A 23,666-nucleotide genomic window follows, 5' to 3' on the forward strand; every position below is an offset into this window, starting at 1 on the left:
ACGCATCCAGCACGCTAGAAGCGAAGGAACCTTTGTAACACTGAGGATCGACTCTGCTGAAAGACGCTATGCAGCGCAGCGACTGCAGTTTTGTCTACACGTCCGCGGAATCGGTGGGCTTGGGCATGGACTTGCAGCGGTACGAGCGTCGCACGCTTTGCAATATCTGGGGCTGGTTCGTGCGGCTCTTCTACATCTGTTACTTGGCTACGCGCTTCGCCCACTATTTCGGCTTCATCACTGACCAGGGGTGCGGCAGTGCCGAGCTGGCCGGCATGCTTCTGCTCGACCTGAACTTCCTCCTGGCAGCAGTGGTCAACTACCGGCTCAGCATCAGTGGTCACCTGATTCGCAACGTGGTGTCCATTTTCCCACAAGCAACGCCCGGGCACCCGAGGTTTTTCTTCGCCAATGTTCTCGCCGTCGTTGCCCTCTTGGTATGGGGTGTGGCAATATTCTCTAGCGTCTACCAGCACGAACACGTGAAGGTGGACAATTCTGTGGAGCGTTCCTTCCTGGTTCTTTCATATTATGTGAACGGCATCTTCGTGTTCGGCACGTTCTGCTTCTCAATGGCGCTGTTTAACTACGTCGTATACTGCATATGCTACGCATTGCAGGATTACCGCAAGAAGGTGACCACACTCTTCGCCCGCCCGGCCAAGCCGACCGTCATGAACCTGGTTCTGCGGGACTTCTGCGCCCTCGGTGGCCTCATCCGCGACGTGTCGGTCGCGTTCCGCATTGTCGCTCTGCTGTGGTTCGCGGCTGGTGCCGTGTACGCCGTCGAAGTGGCCGTACGCTGGGCCTTCGCCAACGGCGCTCCGTCGTCCCTGGCTCCGTCCGTGTTGCGTGTCGGCGTCATCACCTCGCTCCTGTTCCTCAGCAGCGACGTGGCGGCTAGACTGCACCGGCAGGCGATCGGCATCCGCTCATCTGTGGTCGCGGCACTCGACTCGCTTGGCATCGAAGGTGACCGTGATACGTATGTCGTGGTAGACCGTTTCGCCAACGACTGTTTGCCGGAAGACGTGCCTGCCGTCAGGCTGCTTCGGCGCTGGTGCCTCGGCCGGACCACTTTCCTTACCTGGCTTGTCGTCGCCGTTGCGATCAGCGGGGGTGCCGCCGCGGCCTGCTACTACGCCGCCAACTGACGCGATGGACGGAAACAGGGAACAGAAGGAAACTTTTTGAGCAACGCAGCTGGACGCTCCAGTGATACGTTAGGACGGTCCTAGTACAAACTTTGCCGCAAATATGCTGTATTCTGTGTGCACATCCGTAGCTGCTGCTGTGCGTTCTTCGAAACCCTGTAGCGCTTCTAGAGGTCTGCATGGCCGGGACGACTATCGAGACCTTTAGAAGCGCTACAACGAGACTTCGACTACTTTGAAGGGATAAAAGTGGAGAGATATACGTTAAACCGGAGTAAAAAAACATAAAGAAAGAATGTAAGGGGTTACCGTACCACTAAGTATAACGGGACGGAGGACAGAGAAAGAGAAACAACTTTAGAGAAGTAAAATCTTAACTGCTTGGTTACTGAGGATGGAGCCCTCCCAAAGTTCCAATGCCTCCCCCGACTAATTGTTGAGTGTTGCGTTAGGTAGCGGCAAGACGGTGTCTGCCGGACACTACTTGCATTGATATCTTGGTGTATGAGTGCATGGGGCGTTCGCACCATGGACATTTACCGCTGTCATCGTCGGGAAATTTTTTGTGAAGTCTATGTAAGTGTAGTTAAATGTTTGCATTTGGCGTCAGTCCCTCTTAGAAGTGCAATGGAGCTCACACAACGGTGCTTGACAGCAGATCCTCTACAGCATTCAGAAAAGTTCTGTGTTTACTGGAGGTAGTATGCCATCAAGCTCCCCCTTTTTGAGAGGTATTCTTGTTATTCTTCATGTGCTCATTGTACAATTGTTCTTCGAATAGTACGACGTCACTCTGTGCTTTTTTTATTATTAACCCACACGTTGTTCAGACAGCAAGCGTACGAGACTTACTGCGCAATACTGTCCCACTAATCTGCTAAGTCGCTTGTACAACGCCTTTTTATAGATGCGAATCATCGATCCTGTGTACTGCACGAAAGTAACACAAGTAAAATCTTTTTCTGCATCGAAGCAGTGGCCCCTACTGCAGTCCTTCAAATGGGTCAACTGAGAGCTAAATATGGGCTATGGATTTCAGCGACGAGAGTATTTAGATACAAACACCTTGAAGGGACACTAAATTCTCTTGTGTTTGCACGCTCTGTCTTTTTTAACATGAACACCTACCAACTAGCTCAGCTCTCTGTTATTCTAAACTAAATTGAAACAGTAAGTTAGTTTAGATCGATCAGTAATTATCTAAGAACTCTGCTAATGTTAATTTAGCCATAAGTTTATGACTACAAAAGATAATAAATGTCAAAGTTTAATTTTAAAATTTCGCACCAAATATTTGCAAATGGCTGTCAGCGCGATCTCACGGATTTCAAAGAGATTTTTTAAGTGTTTTGGCCCCATTGACTTAGCAGAATTCGTTGAAATTTGGTACGTTGAGTCTGTGGCCCCCCCAGAGAACAATGTATTTCATTTTAGCCGAATGAGAACTATGTAGGCCTGGTAGGGACTGCTCCTCAAATGGAAATGAGTAAAATTTAAAAAGAGTTGACCAGCTGCGATGTGTTCGGTAACGCTAATTCGGAATGTAAATTTTTCCTTCGATACACTTTGCCACGCCTGATTACGAAACCCTGTCTCTCTCATAAATCCCCTCCCCCTTCCTCCACCAAACATAAAGAGAGGAAAAAGAATCAGAATCAGTTTATTTCAATATCAGATTCCCAAAAGGATGGAGTGGTAATGTGCCCCGTTAAATCAGTGGAGTACGTCTATTGTGTATGTGATGAATACCCACGGCGCAACTGTAGAGAACGTCAACGGACCGTTCGCACCGCGGGGTGTGTCCATGTACGTTGCTAGTACAGGTCTCCCGCACTGGCGCATTGTGTAACGCACCAGCGCGGGAGACACACTCTCTCACCCGGATTCGAAGCATCAATAAATTTGCACTACGTTAAAATGGAAAGTTGGGCAAGTTGGTACGGATTCATGATGTCAAACAGTGGAAATGACAAGGGACTGGTGAAAAGAAAACAGGTCCGCGCCTGCGCTGTTTTCTTTTCAACCAGTCCCTTGTCATTTGCGCTGTTTAACATCATAAATCTGCACTTCATGCGGATGGACGTTGTGACAGCCGCACTCATGCAGACCAACTATTTGGAGGACACCTCTGTATATTTTTTTATAGTGAGGCAAACCGAGAGATCAGAACCACCAGAAGATACAAGAGCTGTGTTGATGCGCCTATCTGCGTCTTCGAGGATGTAATTTTTTTTTCTCAGCAGCATATTCCCATATGTTTCATGTGTCTAAGACATCGTGCCGTACGAGTCCACAGAATTCCTAGTACATCCGGTAGAGGTGCCACTGTGCAGGTTTCGAGCACAAAGCCACGAGGCTCCTCCTGCGTTCACGAACGTGCGACTGGCGACCAGACGACCTGCAGGGCGAATTTAAAGAGCATTTATATATTGCTTAACAAAGGAAGTTGCAAATCAGTTCTGCGGAATCCCGCAAGGTGGCGGAAGGGTTAAGAAAGAGAAAATAGACAACCACCCTTTTGCAGCACGAAGCCTTGTGGCTTCGTGCTGCAAAAGGGTGGTTGTCCAAATTGTCCAAATTGGCTGGTTGTCTATTTTCCCTTTCTTAACAAAGGAAGTTCAGGTGGACGAGTGGGATTGGAAGAAGCTGCCCAGCTGCTACGTTGCGCGGTGATTACGTCTTCCTGCATGGAGGGCTGCAGTACGTGATAACACAAGCGGATGGCGAATAAGGGAACGGTAAGGCTTGATACCAAAATGCTGACGACTAAGGTAAGCCTGATTTCCGCCAGTCCTTAAGACGACAGAAATAGAGAGGTCGCGTATATAAGGACAAAAGCAATTTTTTCTTCGCTTTTCCCTTTATGGTGCATGTCATATTTTCGTCGCGAGTAGAAATAGCCACTCTCCTGCGAGCAGGGCTTAAGGTCAGGGGGCGGGGGCCATGGGGGTCCGCTCCCAATCCATTTTTTGAGGAGGGCCTCGGCCTCCCTCCCACCCCCTCAGCTGGGCATCTGTATAGCACTGCAGCATCAACTGCAGGTCGACTGTATAGCACTGCAGCAAATGCATGCAGCACTTCTGCATCCATTTCCTCGAGACACTTCACAAGACGGGTCACCACCCTGTTCTACTAAGCTTCTTGGCACAACATGCTGCTACAGGAGGCACCTGAACGTAAAGCTACGTGCTCGTAAATTAATCAAGGTTCACCTTGGCCTCTTTACGTTAGCAGTCAATTTTCGTTAGTTTAGTTGTGCTTTACGAGTCTGGTGTAATGTCAAACACGCATGCATTTTGCCTACCTTTTTAGGTAAGTAGGCGTGAAAATAAAATATAGGCCTGCCTTCACTCTGACGAAGGCAGGCCCTCCTTGCCGAAACGTTAGTAAAGCTTGTTTCGCACGTTTTGTCTTCCTTTCTCAACTGCATTTCCCACCGGATTCGTTCAACTTCATCCTCACACACACACACACACACACACACACACACACACACACACACACACACACACACACACACACACACACACACACACACACACACACACACACACACACACACATATATATATATATGTATATATATGTCATCATCATCAAAATGTCAATGAGGCATATGTAGGCATGTTCAAACGACATCTAACTGCACTATTTTCAACAAAGTACTACTTGCGCGCTCATTTTTTCCGGTTGATAAAGAAAGCCCGCGAAATCGGAAAAATGACACGTGACTAGACTGTTGCGCGCATCAGGAAGCTGCGCCCTCATACAGGCTCACTGTGATGCAGCCGGTATAAAGGAAAGAATGCAGAACGAAAAAAAATATGGATCGCCCTATCTGCCATTCCCCGGCCGAAGAAACGCGCTGCTTGGATCTTACAGAGTCAGGCCGTAATCAGAAAGGCGCTCTTGCCCCGTTGTCAACGAGGACGGTCTGTCGTGAGATCTGGATAATGATAGTGCCGTTACAATCGAGTGGAATGGATCCCTGCAAGATTGCGACGCATGTTGGCGCCCCACCTGCACCCATGTACCCTTGCCAGTGGCCTATTGAATAGGCTTTAGTACTCCCGCTCTACAGCTTCCTTTTGTTTATATTTATTTTATCGCGCGCCTGCTCTTCTCTGAGCGTTCCTTTCCATCTTTCTTTCCCCCTCCCCTTAGTGTAGGGTAGCAAACCTGATGCTACAATTCTGGTTAACCTCCCTGCCTTTCTCTCGTTTTATTATCTCTCTCTCTCTCTCTTGCCAAAATGCGAAATGCTTTCTCTGGCAACGGACAGCAAGCAAAGCGGTTGCTTGCAGTAAGCTTATTTGAAGGCGCTGCTTTCTTTTGCGGGTGGGAGCGTAGTCACGTGTTATTTTTTCATATTTCGCGGGCTTTCTTTCACAGCCGGAAAAAAATTAGCACGCAATTAGTACGTTGTTGAAAATAGCGCAGTTAGATGCCATTTGAACATGCCTACATATGCCTCATTCACATTTTGATAATTACGTGGGTACTTGTCGAGTTATTAATATAATTATTACTAATTAATTATACCTCATTAACGAAAATTTAGTGGGCCCACTTTATATTGCTCATCACCCCATGAGGACCTCCTCTCCAATGAAGGGAGACTTTAAGCCCGCCTGTGAGTTAAGGTTTATGGGTCAATCTAGCTAGCAGAAGCCGATGAGTGGAAATGAACTGCTACTTGATGCTGTAAATAAATGAAAGCCAAATTAAATTGAGGGCTTAGCATCTCAAAGCAACACAGCGAAAGGTTACTAGAGTTGTTACGGAAGTTATGAGATCCACCGTAGCGAGGGGCTGTGTAATATTTCGATCTCCTGGGATCCTTTAACGAGTACCCAAATCTAAGTGCGCGGGCGTTTCGTGCATTACCCCACCCCTCTTAATGCCCTTAATAAAAATAAGGCAATGAGACCCAGAATCCAACCAACGACCTCGTGAGAACGTCATAACCACAGAGAGAACTGCGACCGGCGTATTGTTGAATGTCACCAAACTATTCAAAAGGATGTCTCAAAACATATAGGAAATCCTTCAGGTCAACTTCGCAAAGTCAATACTCAAAGGGGTACGTCTGCACGACGCACTTGAATGCACCGATTGTATGTAAGCGCGAGAGTTGGTTTTCGAAACCCACAGTACGTCACTTCGTCTTCAAATATTTGACAAGAAACGCACAACGGTCGAAGAAGTCGTGCATGCGCGTCGTTAGGTCGCGGAAGTGTATTCGAGACATCACGCTATCTGCATTCTCGTTAACGCATCGCCAGGCCCAAGGACATCCCCGGTGCGATTTTGTTGTTCTGCCAACAAAGAGAGAGAGGGAGAGAGGACGGTCTGCCGACGTAATTGCAAGTTTCATGAATGCACTCTGTTCTTCCTGGTGTACGCGCAACCACGCAGAAGAGCCAGCAGCAGCGCCGAACGGCCCTGCATAGTCTACGCGATCTAACGTAACAATAATTACTTCAGCTCTTGGTTAACAAAGCAATTATCTGTACCTCTCGTCGCCACGACCTTGTCGCTTTGTTTGACCTAAACGCGCTGACGCAAGCTACCAGCTCGGGCTGCTTCAATGCAGCAAGGAACGGGAGCATTAGTAATGTTTCACGGCCTTTCTCAGTGAAATCATGCAGCTTCATAGGGGTGGTGCGAACTTGACAGAAGCGAAGACAGATCGAGCAGGGCCAGAAGCAAATATGTTACACGAATCGCATAATAGTGTCAGATGCGAACTGCATCGAATAGACTATTTGCCAAATTGTTTGTAAATAATGTACAGTCATCTAACCATTAAATATTGCAAATTATAAAGTATGCCTTATTAAGAGGCATGCCTTATTAAATTCACAAGGTAGGCCTATAGAGCAATTATCCAAACGGTGTGTTAGCATATACAGGCGCTTCGGAGTTCTCGGTCATTTATTACCACATAGTTTGGAAAGGAAGCCTTTTCAGCCATCTAATAGCTTTTGTTTTTCGGCTACTCTCTCGCTTACTTAGTTATTCGACTCACACGTAATTAATGTTAGTCTATGAAATTTGATTTGCTTATGTCAGAGGCTATCTTTTTATTTAGATGGGAAAATATGGGATGTTAGAAGTTTGGCTGTAATCCGCCTGTAATACCAGTCGGGATTGCAGGCGTAGTGTTAGCGAACGCAGCGGCCCAAGGGCAGTCAGTTCTCACGAACGACCACAGGGTCAGAAATCACTGCACTCCTTCCAGCGCACTGACCGCCACATTGCATACAGTGATGGAAGTGGAACGTGTATTGCGATGCCTTGGTTGAACACGCAGCTCTTTGTCCCTGACGTATAGTGAGAAATCCCACCATTCATGGTTTAAACAGCACTGAGACCCTGCTTGCTGGCCCTCGATTACTACCAACGAATAGGACACACTGATCGCCTTACGTTGTGGAATTGAGGAGGCTAAAAAATAAAATAAATGAAATTCAGATGCCGCATCTCCTTCAGAAAGTGAAGAGTGCAGCATCGGTAGCTTTATCAGGTAAAAACGAAAGGAAGGATGCGACAATGCTGCACACGAGGCATGCTTCAAAAGTATTGAAGTATCCCGGGTACATACGCAAACATCAAGCTTGAGTAAGTTACAGGATCGATTGAGTGTCGTACAACAAACGAAATGAATAACTCTAATGCTAGCACGAAAACAGAGCCTTATTTTGCTGAAAGGCAAATATTATGCTCCAAGGCAGAGCGTCGATCGAACGTACGCCGAACGCCGCTCAATGATTTGCAGACAACCTCCACACGATTCCATATAACACTAGGGGACGAATTCATTAAGTTTTTGTTTAATATAATCCCGTTGCACTGGCTGAACGCTGTCGCTGGTAATATTTGACATCACGATTGACAAACGCTTGTTGGTATGGGCCTGTAGATCATACGAGCTGATTACGGGCCCTATAAGCCGCATCTTCCATTGATCATTTAAGGCGATACTTTCCCTCTACCCAGTGACGTCACATCCAGCACAAGACTCAGTAGATGTGACGGTGACTGCTTGACGTCACAGCGTTTCTGTAAGTTGTCAATCTCGTCGATGAACATGACAGTGGCGGTGCGAGACTTAGAGCGCAGGACCTCCCACTATTTTCCTTCTCGACCTATGCAATCTCTCGATGAGCCAATCGGGGCGATGTACCTTGAAGTGATTAATACAAATACGGCCTCAATATGCACATATGCAATCGATCGCGGACATGAATTCGTTCACGCTTACCGAACATGTCAAACGTACAGCATGACAAACGTATAGCTTGTTTCTGCCTCGATATATCGTCTGGCACGCCGCGTTCGAAGAGTCGAGCAATATTGTGTCTGCAAATGTTCTACCTGAACAATCAGATCACCGTGCCACTCGGGACTCATGACGCATTGCCTGTCAGAAAACGTAGACTTTTATGCAAACGCGATCCCATGCCGACACTGCCGTCATTTATCTTTGCGGCCATTACTAATACCTCGCACACGGATCGCCCCCAGATACATCGATATTGTCGATGTACGACGAGAGGCCCCGTAGCGCTTTGGACTGGGCAGCCTATTTTTCTGATGACTCGCGACATGCCAACGAGGAGTGCTTTGCGGGCTCTTAGGGTTACTGTTACTGGCGATTCGTGTGGCTACTTGTTTTGACCTAGGGAATCTACTGCGAAACTTCTTTCAAGAAAAGTATACAGCCCCACACTTCGCATCTGTGGTTCGGCTACTTATAATTGAAAATATTTAAAAAGCGACACCAAGCGAGAAAAAGGAAGTCATGATAGATATATGGATAGTGCCGTTCTTGAGCTCACCGTAGGTGGGAAAGAAGGCGTTGAGGCCACCCCTGTGCTCGTACCACGACAGCAGGTTATCAGAGTATAGTCTGCGAAGACCGTACTACCGCGGATAAAGACTTCGAACAGTCGCTGATAGATAGATAGATAGATAGATAGATAGATAGATAGATAGATAGATAGATAGATAGATAGATAGATAGATAGATAGATAGATAGATAGATAGATAGATAGATAGATAGATAGATAGATAGATAGATAGATAGATAGATAGATAGATAGATAGATAGATAGATAGATAGATAGCCAGCCAGCCAGCCAGCCAGCCAGCCCAGAAGGCAGACAATAGGAAATGCTGGAGCGTCAACAGATGCAAGTAATCGGTTAGCTATCTCGTACAGTTTGTAAGGAAAGGGAACAGTGACTATTTAAACGCCTTTACTTGTTATTGTTTTTTAGAGGGCTGTGGTTGATTGACTTTAGAAAAAATTGATGGCGAGGCGGATGAAAAGAAATATAAGATAATGGGACCAGAACAATGTTATTTACTTCCATCGTGGGAGCTTACGCTCTGGGCCGTAATCTTGAGGGGCAGAAGCTTGGTGCTAGTGGCCGGAGCCCCAGTTTCACGAAGTATTCTCGCTCCTGCCCAGGGTCATCTAAGAAATTGCATAACGATCGCGACAGTCCGGCCCCAGCTATACATTGTTACGGAGAAAGACATACATGGGAAGGGCAGTATACAGCTGTATTTACAGCTGCGACCGAATGCATCACTGCGCAAGACAAACAGCTAGCCTCTTTCCGTCGTTCTCACCGTCTTCGTAATCACGAACGAAGCATCTTCAATAACTGCTATTGCTACGGCAATATGCTTGTCAGACTGGCTAAAGCTTCGAAAAGAAGACAGCAGTACAACCTATGAACGAAAGAAAATTAAGAAAGAGACTAATCTCAATAAGACATGCGTTGTTATCCGTTTAAGAAAGGGAAAATAGACAACCACCCGTTCGTAGCACGAAGCCACAAGGAATGTGTTTACAGCGACTACTTCACTGAAGAACGCCTATGGTTACTGTTCGAAGGCGTTCTGGTGCGGCTGTGGACGTGGCTCACATTTCAGAATCTTGTGTTCTTCCCGAAGTCGGTAGACCATCTCCGTCAGGTTCAAGCGCACTGTAGAAACTGTTTATTAGCGCGCAGCATTCCGGACAACGGCGCAGAACAAAGTCGATGTATCCCTCGTCACCTAAGTGTTCACTGCAGGCTGCTTTCACCACACGTGACAGAAGTTAAGGGAAGATGGAGCTTTGAACTGATGAAAAATTTCGGGTGGCAGTCCTCTGAAAACTGAACCATTTAGACGAGGACTTCTTTCTACCGTTAGTGTCACTATTTTTTTTTCTGTTCCATTTAAGCACCACCCATCAGAGAAAGTCATGCATTTCTTACTTTTTTACATCACAAATAAGGGCCGAATAGCCTTTGCCAGCAGACGTCGAAATCTCCTACGTTTATTTTCCTTAAAAATAAGAAAGGTGGAGCATACCGACCCCCGCTGCATAGAAAAGAAGTTCTACGACCGTACGGTGCTGAGATCAAGGCGAACATACCTGATTCGGTCGTGGCCTATTCTCTGCAGATGTGTGCGGACAAATACAAGCGCTCCGAAGCAGTACCTAAACACTTCTCTTTTGTTCGACTTACCAGTGATGTTTTCGATCGTTGCAGTTCCTTTTCGCTCTTTAAATTGGATACACCGATTCACCGCCTTAGAGGCAGTGCTTTGGAAGCACCGAAGCTGAGATATCCCGCGCACGTACGTAAATTCTTGGCCATTCGATACGAGTATGTCGGTTACGGCGTGCTTCTGTTGGCACTCTGTTAGTAATTTTCCAGCGGTTATGAAGGTAATACTTTATTAAAACCGAAAAAAAATTGTGATACTTATCCGCACGCAGCTGATACTTGTCGCAATAGTCCTTCCACAGGCTCATCACGTCTGTGCCGGCGGTCTTCTCCGCGATCCTGGCTCGCATCTTGGCCTCCTGTTCGGGTGTGAAGTGGCCCTTCCAGTCACCAACCTGACCCTTTCGTATAAATTGTATCGTCGGATCCCTACCATCTCGGGGCACGAACATTTTGCGCACCGGCTCCATGGTGGCGCCGTTTCCTGTGCTCAGCAGCTTCTCCAGGTCCCCACTGGTCACTTCGATGTGGTCCTTCATGTACTGCACGCTGCTCTTGTCTAGCACCTGCTGCAACAGGTGCGGGTCCCTCTCGAGCGGCTCTGCGTACTTCTTTCCGAAGAAGCGGGCCAGCCGAAGAACGCCGCCCCTGGTGTCCTTCTTGAGGTCCTCGTAGGTGAGAAAGAACACGTTGGGGTCGTCCTTATGCTCGTACCACGACAGCAGGTTGTCGAAGTAGTCTCCGAAGTCCGTCTCGCCTCTGATGAAGACTTCGAAGAAGTCGTCGAACGAACCGTCCGCGAACTGGTAGCCCGGTATGCACCGCGAGTGATGGTAGAAGGAAACGCAGCAGTCCCTCGGGTTGCGCACCATGTACACGTACTTGGCGTCCTCGTGGTACGGCTGCCGGTCGAAGGCAAAGTGCGTCTTGAGGAGTCGCGGCGGCGGCATGGCGTCCAAGTCGCTGGTGCCGGTGAATTCCAGGAAGGGCGTCTTCATCTGGAACTCGAGGTAGTTGCTGGCCGACGCGCCGCGGTTCAGTATGAGTTGCGAGATCTGCTGGATCCAGTGAGTTCCGCACTTGGGGTACGTCACCAGAAAGATGTCGCCGGGTTTCGGTTTGAAGCTTAGCGCTTCTCGTACGCGGTCGGGATCGAAGCCCCCCGGCAGCCGAATCCCGTCTACGTCGACATAACTCGGCTTCTTCGGGGTAGGCATCGCGCCCTGTGAACAATAAATAAATAAATAAATAAATAAATAAATAAATAAATAAATAAATAAATAAATTGTTACGAACCTCTGCGCGTACACAGGGATATATGGTTCCACATAAAACAATAACTCTAAATACTTAAAACATGCATGCAGCTGCACGAACAAGACAAAATGTTGGAAACAGTAATATTAGTGCAGACTCCAGCATCAGCACATCCTTATATCATGCGAGTGTTTCTGCTGGTGCTGAGATGCCGATCCGGATCTCCGGAAGGCTACAGTTGCCTGTGCTCAAAACGCGATGCACTATACGAAAAAAAATAGAAGCAAAAAACAAGCAACGCACGATGGTACGGCCGTGAGACTCATTGCTTTTCGACTTGCATAACAAAGAAATCTCGCAGTGCTAAATAACAAAGGAAATTACGAAATAAAAGTATAGACGGGTGTCCGAATGCGGTACCTTTAACGACGTACACATTCACACATAATAATAATAATAATAATAATAATAATAATAATAATAATAATAATAATAATAATAATAATAATAATAATAATAATAATAATAATAATAATTTTAAGAAGAAGAAAAAGAAGAACAGGAGCAGCAACAACAACAACAAAACGATAATAGTAATGCATGCGGGCGCACAACACACAGTCATTCGGGGAGTTTCCGCCAGTGCGTTCAAAAGAACGCACCAGACCGCGTCGTGGGATAGTGGTTAAAACGTGCAGGCAATAGCCGTGATAGTTCTCTGTTCGAAATCACTTTCGTATACCAGATAATTCGAGTCATAACTGCAAGGGTTAACTTATATAATGCTCCTTTCTGTGTATACGTTCAGAATAGGAGTGTTAGCCCTCATACCCCAGGCGCCTCCATATACAAGCACGAAATGCGATCACGTCGGAATGTTCGAGCTTCGTGAATTAGCAAGTGGGGTCCGTTACTGCGCTAGCGTCATGAAATTGAAAAAAAGAATATATGCACCCCACTTTATGGGACAAGGTCGGTCCTTCGGGGGTTCTAGCTTAACTTCAAGATATCGCTTATTCAGACAAAAAAAAAAGAAAGAAAGGAAAAAAAAGAGCGATGGATGTTATTACTTGGTGCAAGCAAGGACAGGTCACTGACCGCATTTCGACAGACTATCGTGAGGTTGAACATCGGTACGTACCGGAACGGAAAGAGGCGAAAGGGGATGCGCACGGCGAAAACCGGCAGCGCCCGAGGCGGAAGCAGTTCGGATGGTTCGGACGTCGCCGCGATGCGACTTGTATCTCGAGGTAAACAACCACGCAACCAGCTCGAGGAATTCGGCGAAGCTGTAAGCGCTCGCCCGCGTGGAACCTGGAGACTAGCATCGGGTGGCGCACTAAACACACGCGGTGCGCGTATAACACACTCCTGAGAAATAGCGTCTGGGACAATATAGTGCGACGGCACGTGTAGCACGTTGCGAGGAGGGCGATCTGTGCTTCCCTCACCTCGGATAAAACAGGCACGGAGGCAAGGCAGCTCTTACCGCTGCCCTCCCGCGCTGATCGGGTTTTACGCGTGACCCATATGTGAAAGTCCGGCTTGTATGTGCGACAAGACGTGCGCGATGAGTAGATGCATGGCTGCTCTCTGACGAGCGTCAGTAGACCGTGTGGCTATGGCGCTGCACCCCTAAGCTTGCGGGCTCGATCCAGAATACGCCGGCCACATTTCCAGGGGCATGGAATGCAAAAACGCTGGTGCAATATTATTTAGGCGCGCATATAAAGGAACCTATATGGGGCCAAAATGAATGCGGGGTCTCCTAAACTACTGCGTGTCTCATATCTTTGTTTTGACACGTAACACCCCGGAATTTATTTTTGCCGATCATCCTTTTGGTCTCATGATACTGGACGGTTAGGAAAAGGTGCTGTATACCTTAATAATAAAACCCGTTTAATGGAGTTTTACGTGCCAAAACCACGATATGATTAAGAGGAACGCCGTAGTGGGGGATTCGGGATTAATATTGGCCACACGGGGTTCCTAATCGTGCACCTGAATTTAGGTGCACGGGTGCTTTTGGATTTTGGCCCCATCAAACTGCGGCCGCCGCGAATCGAAAGGATGCGCGTGCATAGGCGTGCGCGCACTTCAGGTAAGGTGTACCTTTAAATTCAATTTATCGCAGGGCTTCACTACGGTTGCTACGTGGTGCTGTTGACGTTCAATCGCTACGTGTAACGTTGCGCGTAAAAGACTCGGACAGCAGGCACGGAACGCAGAAACACATAACAGCGCAAGCTATCAACAACTTATTTGAGACAACGTGGCCATTTTATGCAGTGTTCCACATCACTGCGCAAGTTCCAAGGCAAGTCGTGCCACACGTGTGCAGCCACTTAAAAAAAAGTATTTTTTTTTTACTGCCAAAGCAATCAATGCCCCACTGGCACACACTGTGTAGGTTTCTGCATTCCTAACTTCTGTCCGTCTTTTTTTACGCTTAACATGTTAAATTATCAAAGGGGTTTCACAACGTAGAGCTGTAAAGAGACACCGTAATTGAAGGGTTGGGAATACTTTTAATGGTTCATTGGCTCATACGTTATAATAGTTCTTCTCTTCATCTATTTTTGCCCTTCGGCGTCGGCCCAAGTGCTCCTACGCATGGTTAATCACCGCTTCATCCCGAGACTTACATAAGAAGTAAATGTAACTGAAGGAAAAGAATAATTTCCATACGCGGTGGACGGTTTGATCCCCGTAAAACCCATAACTTAATTTCAAGAACGGCGTCACTCGCACAATGTGTGGGCCGCACAAAAGTCGTTGTGCCAAACACTTTCTCAGAGCGGAATAAGGCTACGATGTGCTACTTTTAGCCGAGACAGTGGCTAATCCCCACGAACGTTGAGTTCGACAAAGGGAGAGAGAGAAAAACGATAATTTATCAATTTTCTGCCCCTGGGGTCAGATTCTCATTTTTTTTCGTTCATAAGAGCTCTGTTTGTATGGGCCTTTCGTCTTGGCCATCCGACCACAAACATCTGGCACCTGCTCCTAGAAACAGTCTTTAGCAGAAAGAACATTTCGCGAATACAGGCCCAGACTAATGACGCACATGTTACTTAGATGAACTGAGAGCTGGACGATTTGGTAATGTATAGTCACGACATGCTGCACGAAAAAACACCGACGACGAGAAAGGAACACGAGATCGCGCCCAATTGGTGTTCCTTTCTAGTACCTGGTGTTTTTTTTTTTCTCTCGCTCAGTTTGTCGTAAGTAGGGCGTACATGTTCTTGTAACGGAAAATCTTTACAATTCCGATCTCATATTCAGACAGCTCTTAGACTAGAATTGTTTGTAGGGGTAAGTCGCAGTTTATTCTGACGATGGACATGCTGTTAGTGAAGGCGGTTAGACAGTGGCAAAAAGTATACTTTGACGAATCAAAAGCTTTGTGAAGCGGTCCGTGGGCAACAGAAGAAAAAAAAAATGTAGAGCTGTTTTCCACGAGTTTCGGGAAACACATAACGCACAGACGATAACAACAGATACGCTTTACGTAGGATTCGCGGTATGAGTGTCGTCCCCTTGCCCTCGCACAACCGAACACTTCTGCAATGACTGAAGCGCACCGTTCACTTACGGTGCGGGCCCTGCAAGGGCGGGACAGTGAGCTTCAGCTGACCGCCGGGACGCCGCGGTTTGGGAGCGCCACGCCACCACCGCCCTCGGCTCTGCAGCGACAGTGTCCTAGCGGTGCTTGGCCGGTAAAAACCCGGCATAAATAGGCTCGGTGCTCCACTCTCAAGGTCGGCCCGTAAATGGCCCCCGACCGCTATCGGCATTCTTTCCGCCTCGCCACTGTATGCGTCAACAGCCGTGGCAGTTCTTGATTATTCCCGTCTGCCACTTTCATTGGGGCCCTTCGTTGGCGCCGGTCATTGCGTATGCGCACGGCTCTCTCTCTGCGAGCGGCGACTGCAGTGTGCACGTGGGGCCCGAAGCGGAAAAAGAAAATCCCGCGCTGGCGAAATAATTGCACACCACTTCGGTATAATCCACAGGCTACCGAACTCTCAAAGCCGTGCTTTCGATTTGTCACCGCTAGTAAAAGAACAATAATGAACATTCGCGGTCGAACCCCTTTCTGCCTACATTGCAGGATTCTCGACAGTAAGTACAGTGCGGGCGAAACCAGCTGTGTTGTGTCCCAATCGCCACCGCCTTTGCCCAAGGTACAATTATATTTGGGTGGCAATATAAGTGTATAAAAAGCGTGCAGCCATACACATAGAAGTACGAGTGTATTTATATACCGTCAATCGAAACGTAATGATGACAAGAGTGGCTAAACGGGACCAGTTAGGTCTAGTCATTGAACTATCGGGGAAAAAGAGACGTGAGCCAAGAAAGGACGAACAGCCGGACATGCGCCCCAGACCATTTGCTGTTCGGCCATTCTCACTTTACACGTCCGTAGCTTTATCCCTCGTATAGCTCCAGCGAAACTGATCTCTTGGCCATTTTGGTGGTGCATATGCGCCATAGAATGAGGTTATCGGATAAGTAATGCTTATATAGCTCCTAAAATAATACCTTTGCTCACACTTCTAAATGATATCCCTAGCGTATCACGTGATAGGTCATAAAATGAGCCTTGTTGTGACATATCGCCATCTACGTAATTTCAGCAATGTCGCGAATATAGGATCTAACTGGCTGTTTGAAATACTACAGTCTTATCTAGCTCAACGGCAGCCACTGTAAAATTAGTGAGACTCAACTTTTGCTCGCCAGGTTTCGTTTGAAGTACATATGACACCGAGCACTCATGTACAGTCGAGACTACACGTTTCACGAGGCTCCCGTGGCACAGTGTCCTGAGCTACAATGCCTTTGAACGCGAGGGGATAACGTTTGTGCTGCTTGAGACTGTTGGCACACCGAGGCTAAGTATATCCGGGACTCGGTATCAATTTCAGTGGTCATGCGTATAGTACATGAATATTAAAGTTTGATACGTAAAAGTGCTCCCGCGCGCGCTACAAAGTCTCAATGCATTAACTTTCACAATGTGACATAAAAGCACACAAAGCACGCACGAAAGGAAAGAAAAGAAGAAGACCGCAGCATCGCTTTACTTTAGCTTTTTCACCTCATCCATTCGCTCCAAAGTTCCGACCAAACTCGTCAAGCCCTTCGAAATGTCTCAGATATTCGCGCATGCTTCATTATTATACAGTCTACGCACTTACATATTCACTCCACACATGGTGTGCAGGTCTTATAGAAGAAACTGTCTAAGTAGTAGACATTGCACACAGGGAAATACTATTCTGATTTACCGCATAAGAAGAGATGATAACTACAAAAAAGCAAGTCAAGATTTGTGTTGTCCGCGACAGGAAACTCTGTTAAGTAAGTTGTGTGCTGAGTGTCATGAAATGGGTCCACGCTTAGGCGCGCAGAATGAACGCGATGAATTTCTGCTTGAGTTCCTCCTTTGATTGCTTTCTGGGACTACAGCGCTTGTGTGCGTGCGTGCGTGCGTGTGCGTGCGTGAGTGAGTGAGTGCGTGCGTGCGTGTGTGTGTGTGTGTGTGTGTGTGTGTGTGTGTGTGTGTGTGTGTGTGTGTGTGTGTGTGTGTGTGTGTGTGTGTGTGTGTGTGTGTGTGTGTGTGTGTGTGTGTGTGTGTGTGTGTGTGTGTGTGTGTGTGTGTGTGTGTGTGTGTGTGTGTGTGTGTGTGTGTGTGTGTGTGTGTGTGTGTGTGTGTGGTCTTTGTAGGAGCACAGGAGTTAGCGGGGCCTCTGACAGGTGCCACAACCTCCATGCACACCCCTTGGGACAGCCCGAGATTCGTGAGATAGCTTTCCGAAAAAAAAAAAAAAAAGAAAGGTCATCAGTCGTACCTCAGTGTGCACTTCTATTTCGTCGTGTGATCGTGCAGTGACTTTTTCGGAAAGGCAAGTGAAATTTGTCCTGGCTAAGAGCGTTTGTTTGTTTCCTACGTTACTCGCCTTTTCACCTTCATCAACACGAATTACAAGCGAATGCACGATTTTAATGTTGATGCAGTGATGCATATGAGCTGCGAAGAAGATAACGAAGCTCAGTTAGTAGTTAAGCCGTTTCTAAGGGCCCTTCTTTTATGTCTTTGTTTGAAGTGATTTTTCTTTTGCATTTAATACTTACGCACGTTTATTAAGAAAAGAAAAAAAGTGAAGCTGGTTTATTTTCGCCCTAGAAGAAGCAGAATGACGCTTTACTGGGCTTGTTAGCTATACTGGAGGGCTGACTGAGAAATGGTCCTTGGTCGGCACATTCTACACCTGACTCATGCACTGCCTGCATAAAATGGCATAGCGTACGCTTTCTTATTTCTCCCATTAATTATATTTTATTCCGAATTCCCTTGAATAAAAATAAAGTAGGGCCTCATAAAGTGAGCCCGTGTAATCGCTTGTAAGCGAAAAGAAACGGGTGCGGCAACAGTAGTGTTGGCTTTATGTATTTCGCAAAAAGCAAAGGAAGCATCCACCCGAATGTAGATCTACAGGAAACGCAATTTACCAGGACGTTGGCATTCTGCTTGTAGCGGCCAGGTGCGGATTGAGTTTCTTTTCTTTTTCTTTTTGTCTGAGAGAAGGGTCATTGAGCATATGGTATGGCAATGCTGGAATATTTAGTTTTGCAGAAACGCGCGCCCGAATGCGATGGCCTTTCTATAACATTTAAAGTAAAAGAAAGTAACTTTAAAGGAATCGGTTTAGTTTATACTTCTTGGGAATGTAAAGGGATCATAAATTAGGTCACAAACCATGTTGATAATTGCCAGTCTCCAATGACACAGCTTTACGCTCTATTATAACAATTCTGCGTTGAGCGCAATCCGAGAAGTCAGTTTTCGTTTTCCTTTCCAGTTGAGCGCTCCAGTCACATCATTAGTCAAGTGCAAGCGAACCCAGCCTACTCAACTTTCTGTGTATATATGCGTACAATATTGTTTAAAAGCCAGAATAGAACTACTGGGAGCGAGTAGCCCACGGATTACATTATTACTCAAAATGACAGCAAAAGTCACTTATTGTCCTTATTTCTTTCCATCGTGTGAACGCGACTGAGAAATAAAAAAAGTCAGTTTTGCCGCAAGGGCGAAGCAATGAATGCGATAGCAAGAAAAGCGGCCGGCGATGGGCGCGCTGCTACGCTGCAAAACATCTGTCCCCCGGCAGCAACTACCGCGCGAGCAGACAGCGGAAGGGCAAGGTTCTCCCTGCGCAAATATTAGAAGACGCGAACCAGCTGGCCGACGACTTTTAAGTGCACCCGTTACGCTCCTCGTGCCATCTCGCTGGTAATGAAGAAACGCTTCATTCCTGCCAGCGGTAAAAGGTGTGTATATAACGCTCGCCGTCAACTCTCTGAAGGATCTGCGCTTTGTGGCGTAGTGGTTAGCGCCACGCGGTGCGGAGCGAGAGGGCGCTGGTTCGACTCCGCGCTTCGGAAGCATTTTTCTGAATTATTTTTCTTTGGGACTTTATATTATATATATATATATATATATATATATATATATATATATATATATATATATATATATATATATTTACGGTGCATGACGGCGGCGGCAAAAATCAGCCGAGACTGTCCATATAATTGCTATCGCAATAAAATATGCAAGTGTGCTGATAAGACTGACTTTGGAAATGACGACCCTCGGAATGGGGTCGCTTATCGCTGCGTTCTTTCAGGCCAGGTCGTGGCCAAAGCAACGAGTGTTCACTGGACGGTGGATGCCGAAGCCGCCTCCAATAAACGCAGGCGCGTTATCAGGTTATAACTGATACGCAATGGGCCGCGCGACGTCCTAGGCGCTCCGTTAAGTCTCGTCTCGTCGGCTGCAGACTACATTAGTAACGTGAGTAGAGAGTCGAAAGGGGCCATTTAGTGTGTTGCGATTAGCCCGGTCGATTTCGCGAATATGAACGCTGACTATGGACGAACGTTTAGTGGTATTCTGTAGGTAATTAAAATTAAATTCTGCTCTTTAGCGGGCCAAAACCACGACACGATTCTGAGGCACGCCGTAGCGAGGGACTCCGGATTAGATTTAACCAGCCGCGGATCATTTACGCGCACCTAAGTATAAGTATACACAGGTGGTTTTGCGTTTCGCCCCCACCAAAATGCAGCCAACATGGCCGGGAATCGAACCCGCGCCTTCGAGCTTAGCAGCGCGACGCCTTAGTCTTTAAGCTACCACGACAGGTTCTATAGGTACAACTTAAAGAGACGTGTGTAAATATACCAGATGACGCTATATTATTCAGGACTGGAGATACAATTTGTTTCTTGTGCCCGCACTTTCTTTGCCTTTGGGTACTGCGGGGCATCTCATGAACAAACGCACATGAAAATTTTACAAGGTGCGAGAGAAAAGAGGTTTCTAGCGTAGGTCGCCGGGAATGTCAGGGCGACGCTATGCATTGTACGTGGAAGGCCGCGATGGTGTACAGGTGGCTTCGCCGTTACTCTTTCGTTTACGGCCCCCTATTATACACATAGACGACACAGACACCTGTCGCCGCAAACTCTGAGGCTGTGCTGCAGCAAGGCATTCTTGTGCCGAGCGCCTGGTTGCGCTTACCAGTGGCTTGAACAACGAAATATATTGCTCAAATGCTATGTAGTTCCTTTTTCCTATGGACCATGGATGTTTTCATCTTGCGCCGCAACACTGCCTCACACGCGCTAATAGTAATACGACTGACGACGGTTTCCGTTAAAAAAAAGGAAAAAGAAAAGGTTAACGATCAGACGGTTAAGTACAAACATAAGTTATAACCTTCTGAAACCCGAAGTTTTGCATTCATCGCTTTGCGCGTCGCTTCTGGTTACTGGCTGGTACGTTAGGAAAGTCAACAACCAATTTTTTTGTTTATATCATTCTTAGCTGCGAGAAGTAAGGACCTCCATGCACATGAACAAGGTGACTATCTCAAGTTTGATATGACGAAATCTGCGTCTGATTATATAAACAGAAAGAAAAAAAATATACAGCATCGTGTAATGTGTTGACATGCAATTGCGTTGCATACTGGACTTTCGAGTTGTTGCAGCACACTTCCTGACAGCTTTTCGTTGAGGCCCGGGTGCTGTGCAATGTCGGGCCAGGGCACGTTAAAGAACCCCAAGTGGTCAAAATTATCAGGAGCACTCCATTACGGCGTCTCTCAAAACGTGAGTCTTTTGGGACGTTAAGCATCATAAACCAACCAACCAGCTTTTCATCTTCTGCGACGACAAAAGGGTTAAATTAAATTGGTGTCAATTTCCTGAAAAATTACAGCAAAAATACAACCAAGTCGCTCCCGTACACTTCGACACATATATGATTTTCTTTTTATTCTGTAATATGATTTGAAGCAACGGTTTCTGCAATAACATGGAATATGATTGAAGCGAACGTGCAACATGTGCATAGTGTACGCTGTGGCTGATGGAGGATTTGGAAAGGCGTTGTTCCTGTGTAAGTAGGTTTTCTATCTCTGCCAAAAAAATGCTGCAGTATCTTTCAAGAAATTTCTTTTTTTCTTTTCCTTGGCTGATTCAACTACGATTAAACACTGCGATTGCTTAGCGCTAGAGTGTGTTTAATGAGGCATATGAAAAAAAAGCACTGTTCTCTTTCGTTACTGATGTTAATATCTCATTGTAATAATATTATTGAAAGTATCCGGTTACAGACAAAAAGTCCTCAGAATATTACCAAAAATGATCACAGCATACGCGTATTCGCAGTAAAGTTGTTATGCAGAAGAACTGTTTATAATATAAAATGCCATCAAATCACGATAATAGACATAATCGAGCAAAGTCGTCCGGTGGCTGGCAAGCATCACCTTATGAACAAAAAGCGCTGTGAACACAGGTCGATGTAACGACGACACCCCCTCCCCCTTCTCTCTCTTATTAGCGAAGAAAAAAGTGAAAGTGAAAACTATGCTTCGATTTCTTGGATTTTGGGCACACGTTACGGCGCTAATCACTCGATAGTTTGAAGTCACATATTTCATATATAAATTCCGTCACAGTGGATGTCAGGGGGTGTCTTGCTGCGGAGGGAAATTGTAAGGTGACGTCACCACAAGACTTCCACTTTCACACGATTGTTCTGGCGTGTGCAGGGTATACCCCTCTCGCTTTAAGCGTGGCGTACCAGCCTGCTTATTGAGAAATACAGAGTAAACACATAAAAATTCAAACATTTATAAATAATTTATCAACAAAACTGGACGCAGAGAAGGCAGTGACTAGAATAGCGTATAGTACTCATATGTGTAGTGTAGTACTTACAAAGCGCCTATGAAGCTTGTGTAGTGTCAATCTGTACTGGACCACTCTCGGTTGTTTCGCCTTCGAGATCTTTTCGCTCGGATTGTTTTAAAAACCGACGGTGAGAGGAAATAGCTCTTTGCGCTAAAATATTTGCACCGCAGTGCCGCCACCGCAGTTTTCTTTCCCTCCACTATAGAAATCTCCTCTATACTACTGGAGCGTCGTCTCGCCGAGCAACTCAACTAAAAAGTGTTTAAATTTCACATTTCTGACAAAGCATATCAGCCGAGACCAGACGCTTCGCAATAGCGGACTAACACACGAAGGTTAGATACAATCACTTTAACATTGGTATTTGCGCAGACTTCCTTTTACGCCAGCATTTTTCATCATAGGTGCTAGCCAGTCACAGTATAGCACATATTGAAAGTGGCTGGCCAAATGACAAACCATGCTTGAGAATGTAAAGATCTGTAAATTCAGCCGATTTTCACCTTCCAGTAATTATGTGTACTATAGTACTCGCAGAATTCTTCATTTCTTCTCCTTTTAGTGTAATCTATGCGCAGGGCCAGCTCGAAAGACGTCAAAGGCAATTGCCCGGACTATCGTTGCCCTCAATGTTTGTGTACTGTGGCGCGTGTTACTGTGTCAGGCCCCGCCGATTTGTCAGCCGACCACGCACTCCGGAAAGCCACTCGGCACAGCGGCATGGCGATCCGCCAGCATCCCAGGTACGTGGAAATCGAGGGGCTCCGGCTCACGTGCGAGTTCAGCCCGGAGCCGGTGCGGCAAGCCCTGCAGTTCGTGCCCTGTGCTGGGGACGTGGTGCTCGTCACGTACCCGAAGTGCGGAACCCACTGGGTCCAGCAGATCTTGCAGCTCATCGTCAACAGAGGCCGGTCGGCTGAGAACTTCTTTGAGTGGTTGGCCAGGACGCCGCTCCTCGAGCTCCTCGGCACGCGTATCCTAGAGGACGCTTCCGAGCCCCGCCTGATGAAGACGCACCTGCCCCTGGCCAGGCTGACACTGCGCGACGACGCGAAGTACGTGGTCAATGGAGACTGTCCTTGCGACCTTCGAAAACATTAGGCTTGTTGGTAAACTGACATGGCTGAAGCAACGTACAAATAGGATCACGTTTCCACTCCTGTCCTTCACTCCCTTCTGGACTTTCTTCCTACGACAATTAACATGTCAGTACCCATACGAAAGTAGGCGGAAATAGCGGCCGTTCAATTAGGAGCCTTTTCGTTTTCTATCTTTCGAAACGTAACAGCCAACACCTCTGGGCTCAATGTGTTGCTTCACTTGCGAAATGTTGCATTTTTCCGAGCACACATCTAGTGCTACACGTCAAAACGACATAGAGCGTTGATATGCGAACGGCTGTCAATAACCAATGACAACTATGAGGGCCACTGGTATGAGGAATCGTTTGGC

General features: G+C 46.8%; 1 protein-coding gene across 1 annotated transcript; it reads right to left on the bottom strand.

Annotated features, from left to right (window-relative positions):
- Positions 1-3,455: 3,455 nt before the first annotated feature.
- Positions 3,456-23,251, bottom strand: LOC119382160 (sulfotransferase ssu-1). Its single transcript, XM_049412657.1, has 3 exons — positions 22,988-23,251; positions 10,929-11,893; positions 3,456-3,552 (listed from the first exon to the last, which is right to left on the bottom strand). Exons 1-3 carry the CDS (start codon positions 23,108-23,110, stop codon positions 3,456-3,458), a joined length of 1,185 nt encoding a protein of 394 aa, XP_049268614.1. The 5' UTR covers positions 23,111-23,251.
- Positions 23,252-23,666: the final 415 nt, after the last annotated feature.

Source organism: Rhipicephalus sanguineus, chromosome 1 (genome assembly GCF_013339695.2).
Source record: "Rhipicephalus sanguineus isolate Rsan-2018 chromosome 1, BIME_Rsan_1.4, whole genome shotgun sequence".
Lineage (NCBI taxonomy): Eukaryota > Metazoa > Arthropoda > Arachnida > Ixodida > Ixodidae > Rhipicephalus > Rhipicephalus sanguineus.

What these genes read in the sequence shown, in the direction of transcription:
- LOC119382160 (XM_049412657.1), bottom strand. Translation starts at nt 23,110, where the DNA reads ATGAGCTGCAAGATCTGCTGGACCCAGTGGGTTCCGCACTTCGGGTAC. An exon ending in GCTCCGGGCTGAACTCGCAC is followed by an intron (nt 11,894 to 22,987) that starts GTGAGCCGGAGC and finishes TATTGTTCACAG; the next exon opens with GGCGCGATGCCTACCCCGAA. An exon ending in TATCAGCTGCGTGCGGATAA is followed by an intron (nt 3,553 to 10,928) that starts GTATCACAATTT and finishes TTCGCCCTGCAG; the next exon opens with GTCGTCTGGTCGCCAGTCGC.